Source organism: Biomphalaria glabrata, chromosome 2 (assembly GCF_947242115.1).
Source record: "Biomphalaria glabrata chromosome 2, xgBioGlab47.1, whole genome shotgun sequence".
NCBI classification, from domain to species: Eukaryota; Metazoa; Mollusca; class Gastropoda; family Planorbidae; genus Biomphalaria; species Biomphalaria glabrata.
This window is the reverse complement of record NC_074712.1, coordinates 33,463,376-33,475,503: the sequence shown is the minus strand read 5'-3', so window position 1 is coordinate 33,475,503 and position 12,128 is coordinate 33,463,376. Positions and strand designations below refer to the sequence as shown.

The following is a 12,128-nucleotide window of genomic DNA, read 5'->3' as shown; positions in this document are numbered from 1 at the left end:
TGCCAAGGAATCAATCAATAATAATACTCAAAAGGGCTCGTGGTGAGCGATAATTTATCTGTGATAAATCAAAATAGCTAAAGAGCTAGATACATGTCTTAAGAATTACCAATGAATTCTAGTCCAGATGGCTTGAACATTTAGCCACAAAAGGCATGATATAAAATATATAAAGCATAAGGTAATCTACTTACATTATCCATAAGGAATACACAAATAATGTAGTAATAAATGCATATATATATATATATCATGGGCGTAGCCAGGATTTTTTTTCGGGGGGGGGGGTTTGGGGGGTGGATTTTTTCTCTCCCCCCCCCCTTGCGAAAATTTTTTAAAATATGTATTTATGTGTGTGTACCTACATAATCTTTATTACATTCTGACCCTTCATTCTTTCGGAAGACGATTAATGTGCTCTAGAATAGGTTCTTCCATGAGTTTGTGGAAAAATTGTAGATTCCCCGCCATTACTAGCAATGGGTCTGGGGGAGCGCGAGGAGCACTATTTCTGATATTGAAAGCCAACAAAATGCATATTCTGAGGTATCTACAGTGCATTTTCCTGCTATTAAAAAGTTTTATTTTAAAAACCTAATGTGCTATTCTTACTGAATCTGTTGGGGGTTTTCCACCTCAGAATGCTCTGTAGGGGGATCTTAAACTCAAAACCCCCGATTGGATTGGCTGCGCTCAAATAATTTTAGTGAGTAATTTGCTTTTTTTTTTATATTGAAGAGGTATTTTGAACATCAAACCCCTCTGAATGGGGGTTTAAACTCAAAACCCCTTTTGGCAACGTAATTTGCTTTTTTTTCTTACACTGAAGATGTATTTTTTAGCCTCAAACCCCCCTGGCGGGGGGTTTAAACTCAAAACCCCTTTGGCTACGCTCATAGATTTAAGAGTGAGTAATTTGCTTTTATTTATATTGAAGAGGTACTTTTTAGCTTCAAACTCCACTGGAGGGGAGTTTAAACTCAAAACCCCTTTGACTACACTCATAACATTTTGAGTGTATAATTTGCTTTGTTTTTAATATTAAAGAGGTATTTTTTACCTTCAAACCCCGCTGAAGTGGGATTTAAACTCAAAACTGAGTCGAAATCCATTTAGCTACGCTCATAACATTTTGAGTGCGTAATTAGTTGTTTGTTTTATGTTGAAGAGGGGGTTTATCGTAAATTTTAGAGGGGGTTTTAAACTCAAAATCTTTCTTAACTATGCTCTTGGAATTAGGGGATTTTCGTTTGCATTTTTTTTTTGTTTTGTTTTATAGAAGAGGGGAAGTTAACTGCAAAAACCCCAGGTAGGGGGTTTAAAACTCAAAACCCCTGGTAGGGGTTTTTAAACTCGAACCCCTCTGGTAGGGGTTTTAAACTTGACCCCCCCCCCTCCCTGGAAGGGGTTTTTAAAACTCGAATCCCCCTGGTAGGGGGTTTTAAACTCAAAACCTTTTTGGTTGTGCTGGGGCAAGTGATGGTTTAGTATTAAAATCTCACCCCAACCCCCCCCCTGGCTACGCCCATGATATATATATTACTAAGTAAAATGATTCTCAAGCACTTTACAAAGTTACATACCACCAATCCAAAGTGAAATAAATAGGGGATGAAAATATGTAGAGCTCAATCAAGAGACCGATGCGCTCCAGCAAGAATGAGATCGGACGATGAAATTTTGTCCATATTCACGTCGAGAGGGGGATGTGGCCGCAAATGTGGCGCAGACTATCTGGCGTCTTTTGACAAAGAGATCCCCGCTTGACCGTGACGAAAGTTTCCGGGAGATATACATTGCGCGAAGGCGCGAATCGAAAGTCCAGGAAATTTGCCCAGGCGGTCAGAGAACAGGGGGAGGGGTGGAGATGGTCGGATGTGCCCAGGGCAAGGTAGATTACACCTTGAAACTGGCTTAGCGCTAGAAGATCGGGGAGATCGCCGCCCGAGGCGTTGAGTTAAATGGGCTCTTTGAAGTGACCAGCGCTCCCGGAAGGAGGGGAGGGGGGTCAATGGATATTTGCCAAGGTAGATAGAGGGAGTGTACTCTTGTCAAGAGTCTAGTGTGGCACGTGTCAGGGTGGGGATAGTAAAACGTGACGTCGGTGCCAAAGGGGTGGGATCGGATCGGAGGTGTGGTGGCTGTGTTTTTAGCGCTTGATGGGTTAAATTAGTCAAATTGATGATGAATAGAGTAATTAAAATAATTAAATGCTTGAACCTGAGTGATACCTTGAGTGAGCTAAAACGGGTTATCACATATGCACTACTGCATTATAAAATAACGGACAAAAATATCTCTTGTTCTGTACATGAAAAATACGTCTTAACACAAACACTCATACAGAATATATGTCTCATTCTTTTTTTAAAAAATAATATAATAAACGTAAATCTCTCTCTCTCTGTGGCATTTTACGTCTCGCGAGACGATCTTTTCCCTTTGCAACTTCTTGTGTGACTAAAGAGGCCAATCCTTGATACACAGCTGCGATCACAGGTTGGGCATATAAAATCACCAGGCGCCATTGCATTTTCACCCTTCTTTCTGCTTCTGTTGTGTATGACATCTGCAATCTGTGACCCTTCCTTTATGCTCTCTCTCCATGTGGATCTGTCCAGTGCCACCTCTTCCCAGTTGCCAGTGTCGATTTTGAAGAGCTTCATGTCGCGTTTGCATACATCCGTATAACGTAAATAATGTCACCAAAACATTTCGCACCAAAACTTCCCATGCCCAAAACGTCTGCGCAAAAACGTCTGCGCAAAAACGTTCTGCTTCGTGTGTGTATATATAAGTTGTTTTTGTTGTGCATTCTTCTTCCATTTCCAATAATATATTTTTGTAATGTGTTGGTATGTGTTGCTGAGTGGCTCAAACCGCTTAAATACTTACCAAGAGGGCACGAGTGGGAGTCCCGACTCGATCTGTTTCTAAAAGACTGCATGGAAAGTCGGATACTTTCTTTCCGATCATAGCTCAGCTGAAGAGTATGGACCATAGAACACTGAGCATGTCATAGCAGTAAAATGCGCTTTATAAGATTAGTTCAATAGAAGCTCAATTAGTTCTAGAAACTTAAAAAAAAAAAACACAAACTATTCATTCAGCATTGTTTTTTTTTCAATGTATATATTTGGGCTTAAAAATGTGCATTCTTTTTTTTTAAATAAAAATTCACAGTTATGGTAATTTATTGGCTTAAGTAGTTGATCTATTTAAGCATATACATACACATGCACACACACACAAACACATATATATATATATATATATATAATAAAATACTCTGAAAGACACAAAGATAAAGGCACATTCCTCGTCCCATATGCTAGGACAAATTTGTACAAATACTCCTTCTTCCCTAGTGCTATTAGAGCATGGAATGGGTTGCCTGAGCTAGCCAGGAAAACCAGTGACTTGGCAGAATTTAAGTCATTGGTTAATATGCATGACTAAATGCATGACGCGTAGGACGTAATCATCTTCTTTTTTGAAGTAACGTCTGTATTATATAAGATAAGATATATATGTGTGTTTGTGTGAGTGTGTGTGTGTGTCGCGCCATATATGCTATGCCACTGCGTCTACGGCTGTCAAAAGTTGTTTTTTTATGTAGATCTATAGTTCATAATAGTTGGCATAGGCCCTACTTTGCGGGAAATCAATTTATTTGTATTTTATTCATCTTTAGGCTTAATTTTAATTTCAGATAAAAATCTTTAATGTAAATGTACACGGTCTTTCATGACATCACTAATTTACACCTGGTCCCCAGATTAAAACTTTGCTAGAGTGCGTTTCTATTCTATTTAGAAATATTATCCTTAACAGATTTTTACTTTAACAAACCTGCGCTTTAGCCTCTTTTTTATGTGGATGGTTCACAGCTGGTGAGTGTTTAAAAAAAAAAGTTATTTTATTTTACAGCGCCGTAGCCATACGCTACACCTTTAGTACATTTTGTTATCATACACACAAAAAATCGACTGCATGTGTAAGAAAAAAGTATGCGCCAACGAATATAGATCTAGATCTAGTAATTTGGCAACTCTGCAAGTTGTACGGAAGCGATTTATCAATTACTTTCTTCTTAGTGGAATCCCAGGGCGATGGCCCGGTTGCGCATAACAATGCGCAGAAAGCTCCGACTGTATGCAAATGTAATGTTGTGAACGCCATCTTTGAGACTTAGCATAGCGGGACTATCGAGTTCAATCCTAAACTATTCGTGCCATCGAAGGCACAGTAACGGGATTTTGATAATTCGTGAGCCTAAAGATGGCCACAACGGAAAACAAGATGTCTACGACAGAGAGAATTATCAAAAGTAAGCTCCTCATTTATTTCGATTAGTAGCCATCTTTTAACCGCCATATTAGACTGTCAGCCATCATTAACATACGTAGGGTATCAAAAAATGGTTCATTTATTCATTTTAAAGAAAACATTGATGCATTTTGAGAGTATTATTAAAAACTGTATTAAAAATCCCCCTATAGTTTTCCCTGTGCATTTCGCCTTTGAAATGCAGCCTTCGTCAGCAAGCATCAAAGTTTAGGTCTAGGACTCTAGACTGAGACTCGTCTCTGCCTCTCTTTTCAAGTCTTTTGTAGTTTTGACTAGATCTAGATCTATAATTATAATTCAGAAGTATTCTACAGACTCTGAGACTGATAACAGACCATGATAGACGGCATAGACTAGATCTATGACTGATAGAAGTGTCAGTCTATCAATATCATGCATAGTCTAGCAGCTCTAGCAAGGGCTAGTCACCTAGTGTCTGCTGGATAATCAGTAATCAGTGGATATGTAAATTATGTAAACTCAAGAATCTGTCACTTAGTATGATTGACTAGAATAGTAGATTGACTAGATCTACTCATTCACAATACTCACTCAGATCATGACATAAACTTGATAAAGACCACTCTAACTCTCTGACTAGAACTAGAGTAATTTATTTATTCTGGACATTACTGATTGTGGTCATTACATCTTTATTTCTGAGTACTGGTATTAAAAAGTGTCACATTAATCATTAGTCATTAGGCCAAAAATTAAAGTGGATGTTTTTGGTTTTATTTTAAATGTATTCACTTCTTCAGCCATTTTACTTTAAGAATTTATCAATAGAAAATGAATTGGAATACTTAATATTCCTCAGCAGTGCTGGCAAAAGGGGGTACCCACTTGTGTATTTCAGGTGCATCACTGGGACACCATTGAGAATCCTTTTACTTTGTCGACAATTGATAAATGTTTAAAATTACAAGTTTAGTGGGACACCATATGATGCACCTGTGACACATTTTTTACCACGACATCTAAGTAATACCAAAGTAAATTTAAAATAAAAAGATATAGATAATGCAATAACACTATATTGTTAACCTATTTCAACAAAAATGTCTGTTCAATAATCCTTGTTTTTAGTAGAATATTACTTCAACTTAACCCAGGTGTTCTGTGCTACATCAAAAGATGCCATTTTGTGCACTATTTCACACAGTTTCTACAATTTTAAAAGTCCACTAAGCACCTTTCAAGCTCAAAATATCACAATTTATACATTAATTATTTCTAAGTGCAATGAAAAGAAAATTGTGACATTTTAATAAGAATATTTTGAGTTATTATAGACGTTTTAGTGAACCAATACCTATTTGTCACCAGTACTGGGGAAACACTCTATATTTAATATGAAACTAGCGCGCTGTATAATGTGTGTCCATTTTCCAATGATTCTGACCCAATTTCCTTCCATTTAGCTGTCTTTTTAAGTGAGAAAAAAAGAATACCTCATTCAGCATAACATTTAGCCACGTGATAATATTGATAAAACAATGAAAAAAAACTGTCGTGTGATAACCTGTGTATTATGTAATTTGTATAGAAGAGAAGAGAATCATGTGGCTAAATGTTGTTTGTTTTTGATTGGTGAATGAAGTCCTTTTCAAATTTGTAATTCTGGGCTGTTTTTTCCCTATGTTACCAGGATGACTTTACCCCCTCCTAGGATTAAGACTATATTTTTTGTTGGCAGTCTATGCTAATGATCCTGCCAAAATTTATTGTTTTGGAGCTGATTTATCTAATTTTTTAAGCTAAGTTGTTTGATTCCATAAAAAAAAAAATTAATATGGTGTTTGTATTAAATTACTATTTTCTTACCTAAATTTATTCCAAACATCCAGTTTTGAACATCAATGTTAATGATCTTTTGAAAAAAATGTTGCTTTTGATTTCTTTGTTGGTTGTTTTTTTTTATAGAGAATAATTGGGCAAATTCTTGGAGTGAGCTTGATATATTGGCATGAAGTTAGATGCCTAGATCTAGATCTACTAGATAGATGTATATTTATAGAGAGGATTCAGCTGTTTTAGGCAAGAGTGGCGATCCTAGTGTGTACTATACTACAAGAGATCATCTGTATTAAAAATTTATTAAATGAATAAACAAACACAAACATTTAACACACAATAAATCATGCAAACATAAAATGTCTTAAAGTCTATCCCAGTGACCTTGTTTTGGTAGAACACATGTGTTCAAATTTGCTGAACAACTGAAGAAAACAGCATAATATTAATATAGAATTAAAATCTGAGTTTATTGATGCCAAAATATAGAGACTGTTTGGAATAAATTTTGGTGTTTGGTATCAAATAAAGTGTGAGAAAATTTGTTTGGATTAAATGAAGACTCATGACCTCTTTTACCTTAAATATAATAACAAATATACTAGGTTAGGGGTACAAATACCTTATTTTTCTTAAACTAAAGATGATTTTGATACTTTATTTTCTTTTCTATGTCAAATCATTATCAAATAATGCGCTCTAAGTCAAACTTTGGCCTATAGGTGTTTGGAGAGCATAACTTACTCCAGATCAGTCTAGTTAAGTAGATCTAGATCTACAGCAAATAGATTCACATACAACTTAATAGACATTCTTGGGCTTTACACTGAGCTGTTGAATCTAGATAGATATATCTAGAACAGAAGTAGAATAGTAGATCTATAAAAACACCCACTCCAAAACATGATATACACCATGAAAGCAACAATACTTATTTTTGTGAACAGACCCAGTGAAATGTCCCATTTTGAACAGTTCATGTCTTATTGGTTTGTTTTCCCCTTGAAGAATGTATGTAGCAGAGTTGCCTACAAGTATGTGTCTTGTGTATTTTGTATGCAGTCCCTTATTTTCGTTGCATTTAATTCACAACTTTCTGTCATTTATGAGAGTGGTTCTGATTTTAGTTTTGGCCTTCAGGCTGGCAATATTTAGGAGTTTGCTATCAAATCTGGAATGGAGATAGATGCCTTTGGTGGATTTGTCAAACGCATTGTGGATTAGTTGTGAAAATAGTATTCCAAAGAGGGTTGGGGCCAGGACACATCTATTAACTCCGTTGTTTATACTAAAATATTAGTAGCCTGCACAGTACCCATCAAATTTTGGTGAAAGGAGACAATTACCAAGACAACTTGGGTGGACAGCCTATTATCTGTAAAAAATTTAAAGAGGCCATCTCTGCTGACTAGACCGAAGGCCTTAGGTCAATGGACGCAATGTACAAAGGCAATCTTTATTCTCTGCACTTTTCTTGGGTTAGGGATGGAGAAAATTGTCAATTGTTGATTTCCCTGAGCGAAAGCTGAACTGTGACTCTGAATAGACCCAATCAGCAAGTTTTTGTAGCCTGGGAAGTATCACTCAAGCAAAGACATTGCCTAAAATACTTAGTAGGGAAATGCCCCTGTAATTGTTACAGTCGCTTCTGTCACCTTTGTTCTTGTATAGGGTAATGATTTTAGCATCCCACAGGTCTTGTGACATAGCACCTTCTTGCCATCATTTGCATAGCACTTCGTGTAGAGTTTGGCTTAGTGTAGTTTTGCATTGTTTTAGAAGATTTTGGTGGATAGCATCGCTACTATGGCTTTCTTGAGCTCTATTAGGGTGGGTACTTCATCTAGCTCATTCATGGTGGGTAATTGGTTGATATATAGCCTTTAGGGCTGAGGCAGAGACTGAGCTTGTTGTGGCGTAGATTTAGATTTATAATTATTTTTTAATCGTTATTGATCAAGTAAAATATGCTTATATTAATAAATATCCATTGGATTCAAGACTTAAAAAAAAATAAAAACAAACGTTACTGAGACAGTTTGTGTGGAAACACAAACTCAAAATCGGCTCCTGAAGTGGTCCACTCAGGCAGGTAAAAAAGCAGGTTTCAATATTTTCAGAAAGAATATCATAATTAAGTTCTATCAATGGCAAATGACATAGAAGAATGGAGAAAGAAGGTTGACATGCTGTGTGGTGGCCCAACAGAACAAGGGGAATGTGAAGGTGAAGCTAGATGTCAACCTGGCCTAATTGATATCATTTAATGATTATCAAATTGATCTGATTTTTCTGAAAAGGGTCAATCTCTTATTCAAAGTTTCAAGAAAAACATTTCGTGAAAAATAATTCCTTTAGTTAAGTTTCCTATGTATTTTATGGCGCACTGCAGTTCACAATCATAATAGGAAAAACTACTTATTAATTGTTGTTTTAAATTATGTTCCACTTATATGCATATTGACTCTGAATTATATTCCTCCATTTCAGAGTGCGCTACTTTGCTTCGATATAACTTGTATAACTTTTTTATTTATTATTGGAAAAGAATAAATTTGATATAGAATTAAAGAGAAATGGATGCTCTTTATATTTAAGCTCTCTAGTTTGCAAATCATGTTGTTGTTGTAATTTTGGGTTTTGAATATAAAAATGAAAAACTCACCAACTGACATTGAAAATATCCATCCAAGTTCATGTTATAAGAAATTTATTGTTTAAATTGAATCCAAAGAACTTTTTTTCTCATTTTTATCCATTTGTTTACAGAACACCATAGATGAAACAACAATAGCCGCAAAAAATAATTAACTGGAACTAATAATCCAATGTCACTACTTTAACTAAAAAGCCCATAAAAAAAGCAACACTCTTGGAACAAAAAACGTTTACCCTAAAACTAGTCCTACTGTACAGCATATATATATATTTATAGTATTTTCTTCTAAAGTTCTTCATGTACTTAGTAAATAAATATTCCTTCTAGCTGCATATTTAGTATATAAATATTCCTTTTAGCTACGATATTTATGGAAGCAGTCAATATGAATGTGTGGGTTCGACTTCCATCCACCGCAAACATAAACCATTCTCCCTGACCTACAGTGTTTACATACTCTTTCTTTATAGTTATAGGTCTCCATTCTCTGAAAATGGATCTTATTCTAGCAGGGGTGTTCAATTTAATCCTATGGTCAGCATAGCTATTTATTTTGCTGACAAGACTATCAACAATGTCATTGTCAATGAAAAAACAAAATTCCAGCTCATTAGATGCAGTGCTAAGTCTAGGTTGACACACAAATTTCTTGGTGGAACAAATCTGAAATTGTTCTGTTTCAATGCCCAGATGATAGATCTAGAAATCTACCTCTATCTGATTAGATTTAGATCTAGTATCTAGATGATGTAGAGACAGCTAAACTAGTTCTAGATCTACATTGAACATTAGTTGGGAGTGGGGCTGCTTCATCAGCTGATAAACTTCATCATTCCTAGACCAAGGTCTAGATAAATAAATTAATAAATTTAATTTACTAGATCTATAGTATATAATTAGATTTAGAATTAATATCACCATCAGATGAAACAAAATCACTGTCATCTGAATTATTATACTTCCTCATCAAAGAAATATAATTTTTCGCTTTCAGAAAAGAAAAAAGTAGCTGTTGTATCAGAACTTTGAAAGATCTAAAAATCATGATGTCAGATTTTCAATATCTTTTCTAGTTTTTTAGATCTAAACTGGACAGACAGACCACACAGAACTAATAGCGCCTTTTCTCCTTTCGGGGGCAGCTAAAAATATCAAAAAGCATTATTTATGAAGTTTTTCAAAAATGATTATCAAAGAGAATGGTAAACTTTGGATTTCAAACAATCTATCAAATAAAAAAAACTGGCGTCATTGGATATTAAACTACCCCACACAATTAATTTCAATAGAAGTATTTTAAAAAAAAATAATGCCTAGTCAACTTAACAGTATTTTCACAATGTTGGATGGCCATGAAGATAAGGGAATAACACAGTGCAAGTCCAAAGAATAAATCGATGTATGGTAAAATTAAAAGACTCTTTTGATCTATTTTAAATATGATTTTGAGAACTAAATGTGATATGAATTCCCACTGACCTCAAAATTGATGCATACTAGCTATTGTTTCTGGGAACAAAATAAAATGGTCCATGATAAAACGAGATCTATACCTTTGTCTTGTGTCCGCCTCTGCAAATGGATAGTTTTACTATATTCTATTTACTCTTATTCATGTGTAAAAAGACATTAATAATAATAATACCCTAATTTTTTAATTTTTCTTAGGCGTACCTTTTCCACCCAGTCATAGAGTTAGTATGAGTGAGGCATTTGATGCTAAAGGAAAACCAAGACCAGATATATTGAAGCAACATTTTATATTAGAAGGTAGAGTAACTGAGGATGTGGCTTTGCGCATCATTAATGAAGGTGCAGCTCTCTTGCGTCAGGAAAAGACAATGATAGATATTGAAGCTCCTGTTACTGGTAAGATGTTTTAGTACATTTTTTTTTACTTACAAACAAAAGCAACAATTTTTATTATCACTATTTTAAAAGGTAATTATTTGGCATGTTCACATTTGCTTGAGAAATCTAAAAGTATGTAAAAGTAATAAAATAAATAATTGGTATGCTACAAATAAAAATGGGCAGTTTCCTTCTGAGTCGCAATGAAAATCTGCGAATGCTTGGTGTGGTGGAGACTTCAGGATAAAGATTATTCGAAAAGCTTTTTGTTTCTGTTATACAACACTAGTAGGATAGAAGCTTGTAAAATATCTGCATAACTTCTGAGGAGTTGCAGACTTGATGGGAAAAGAAATTTAAAAAAAAACATTGTAACAGATGTCAGTCAGTGTCCCTAGTATCAAAGTTTCCCCCAACATCTGTATAATTTGTATTTACCAGATAAATCTTCATCTAAATTAGAAGCCATAAATTCCTCATCAGTTAGGTTGTCTTTATTCAGATTTGGAAAATCAACTTCACTCACACTACTCATTTTGATTGATTAAAAAAAGTCTTAGAATGAAATAAACTTGGCATTCTTTACAAAATCGGAAGTGAAGGAAGTAAACGGATATGTAGGGTTTTGCAACTAATTACCGAGAAAATACGAAAGAAACTACCGTATTTACACGAAGCCACGATCGTGACCTCACACCTTAGAATTTCTGTTTACATCAAGCCACTATCTTGGCTCCACACATTTTGAGGGTTAAATCTCTTAGATCTAATTACAATAAGGCTCAGTAAAACTCAACAGGTTACCAAACTGTTTTTTTTTGTGCCATTTCACTATTCACACTATTTCCCTCATTGTCTCTCCATCAGCTGATTAGTGAGTCATTTAGGTCAATATTTCTGCTTTATCCTTTTGATGAGAATAATTTAGATTTACATTTTTTCAAGAGCTTAGGCAAAAGATCTAGTTTACATTTGATGCAATAAATAACTGGTTGATGCTATGGAACAGTGTCTATATTTTTCCTAATTTTTTTCTGTCACTTTCATTAGTTACATCCTAGTTGTACATACATGGATATGCATTGTAACAGACAATTAGGCCAAATCACACTTGCAGAAAATATCTTTTGTCAAACACATCGACTTGTCTGATGTGTCATAATAGCTATTAAAATAGCAAGTTGTTTTTTATCTTCTCTTTAAAAAAAGGAACAGAGTTATTTAATTTTTGAATTTTAACATTTAAAATGGAAACTTAGCCAAATGTGGACATAAGCTTATTTATATGTCACCACCATAGGAAAAAGCATGATAATAGTTCAGCACGCCTCTTCAAGCACATCATACTCAATTTTAAAAAATATGGTATAAGGGAGGAAAATCTGTGTGTTTAACAAAAGGGAACTATTCAAGATTCAAGAATTTAAACTGTACATTTGACTGTAGATAAAAATAAATCAAATCAGTTTTC

At 34.8% G+C, this 12,128-nt stretch overlaps 1 protein-coding gene across 3 annotated transcripts in view; it reads left to right on the top strand.

Annotated features, from left to right (window-relative positions):
• Positions 1-4,118: 4,118 nt before the first annotated feature.
• LOC106056819 (protein phosphatase 3 catalytic subunit alpha-like) overlaps positions 4,119-12,128 on the top strand; it is a 36,203-nt gene continuing 28,193 nt past the window's right edge. For 2 of the 3 annotated variants that reach the window (XM_013213702.2, XM_013213686.2), the window contains exons 1-2: positions 4,119-4,330; positions 10,475-10,675. In XM_013213702.2, coding sequence (XP_013069156.1) covers positions 4,282-4,330; positions 10,475-10,675 — 250 coding nt within the window. In that variant the 5' untranslated portion in view covers positions 4,119-4,281. The remainder of the gene's footprint in view (positions 4,331-10,474; positions 10,676-12,128) is intronic. The other variant, XM_013213694.2, reaches the window with a different exon arrangement.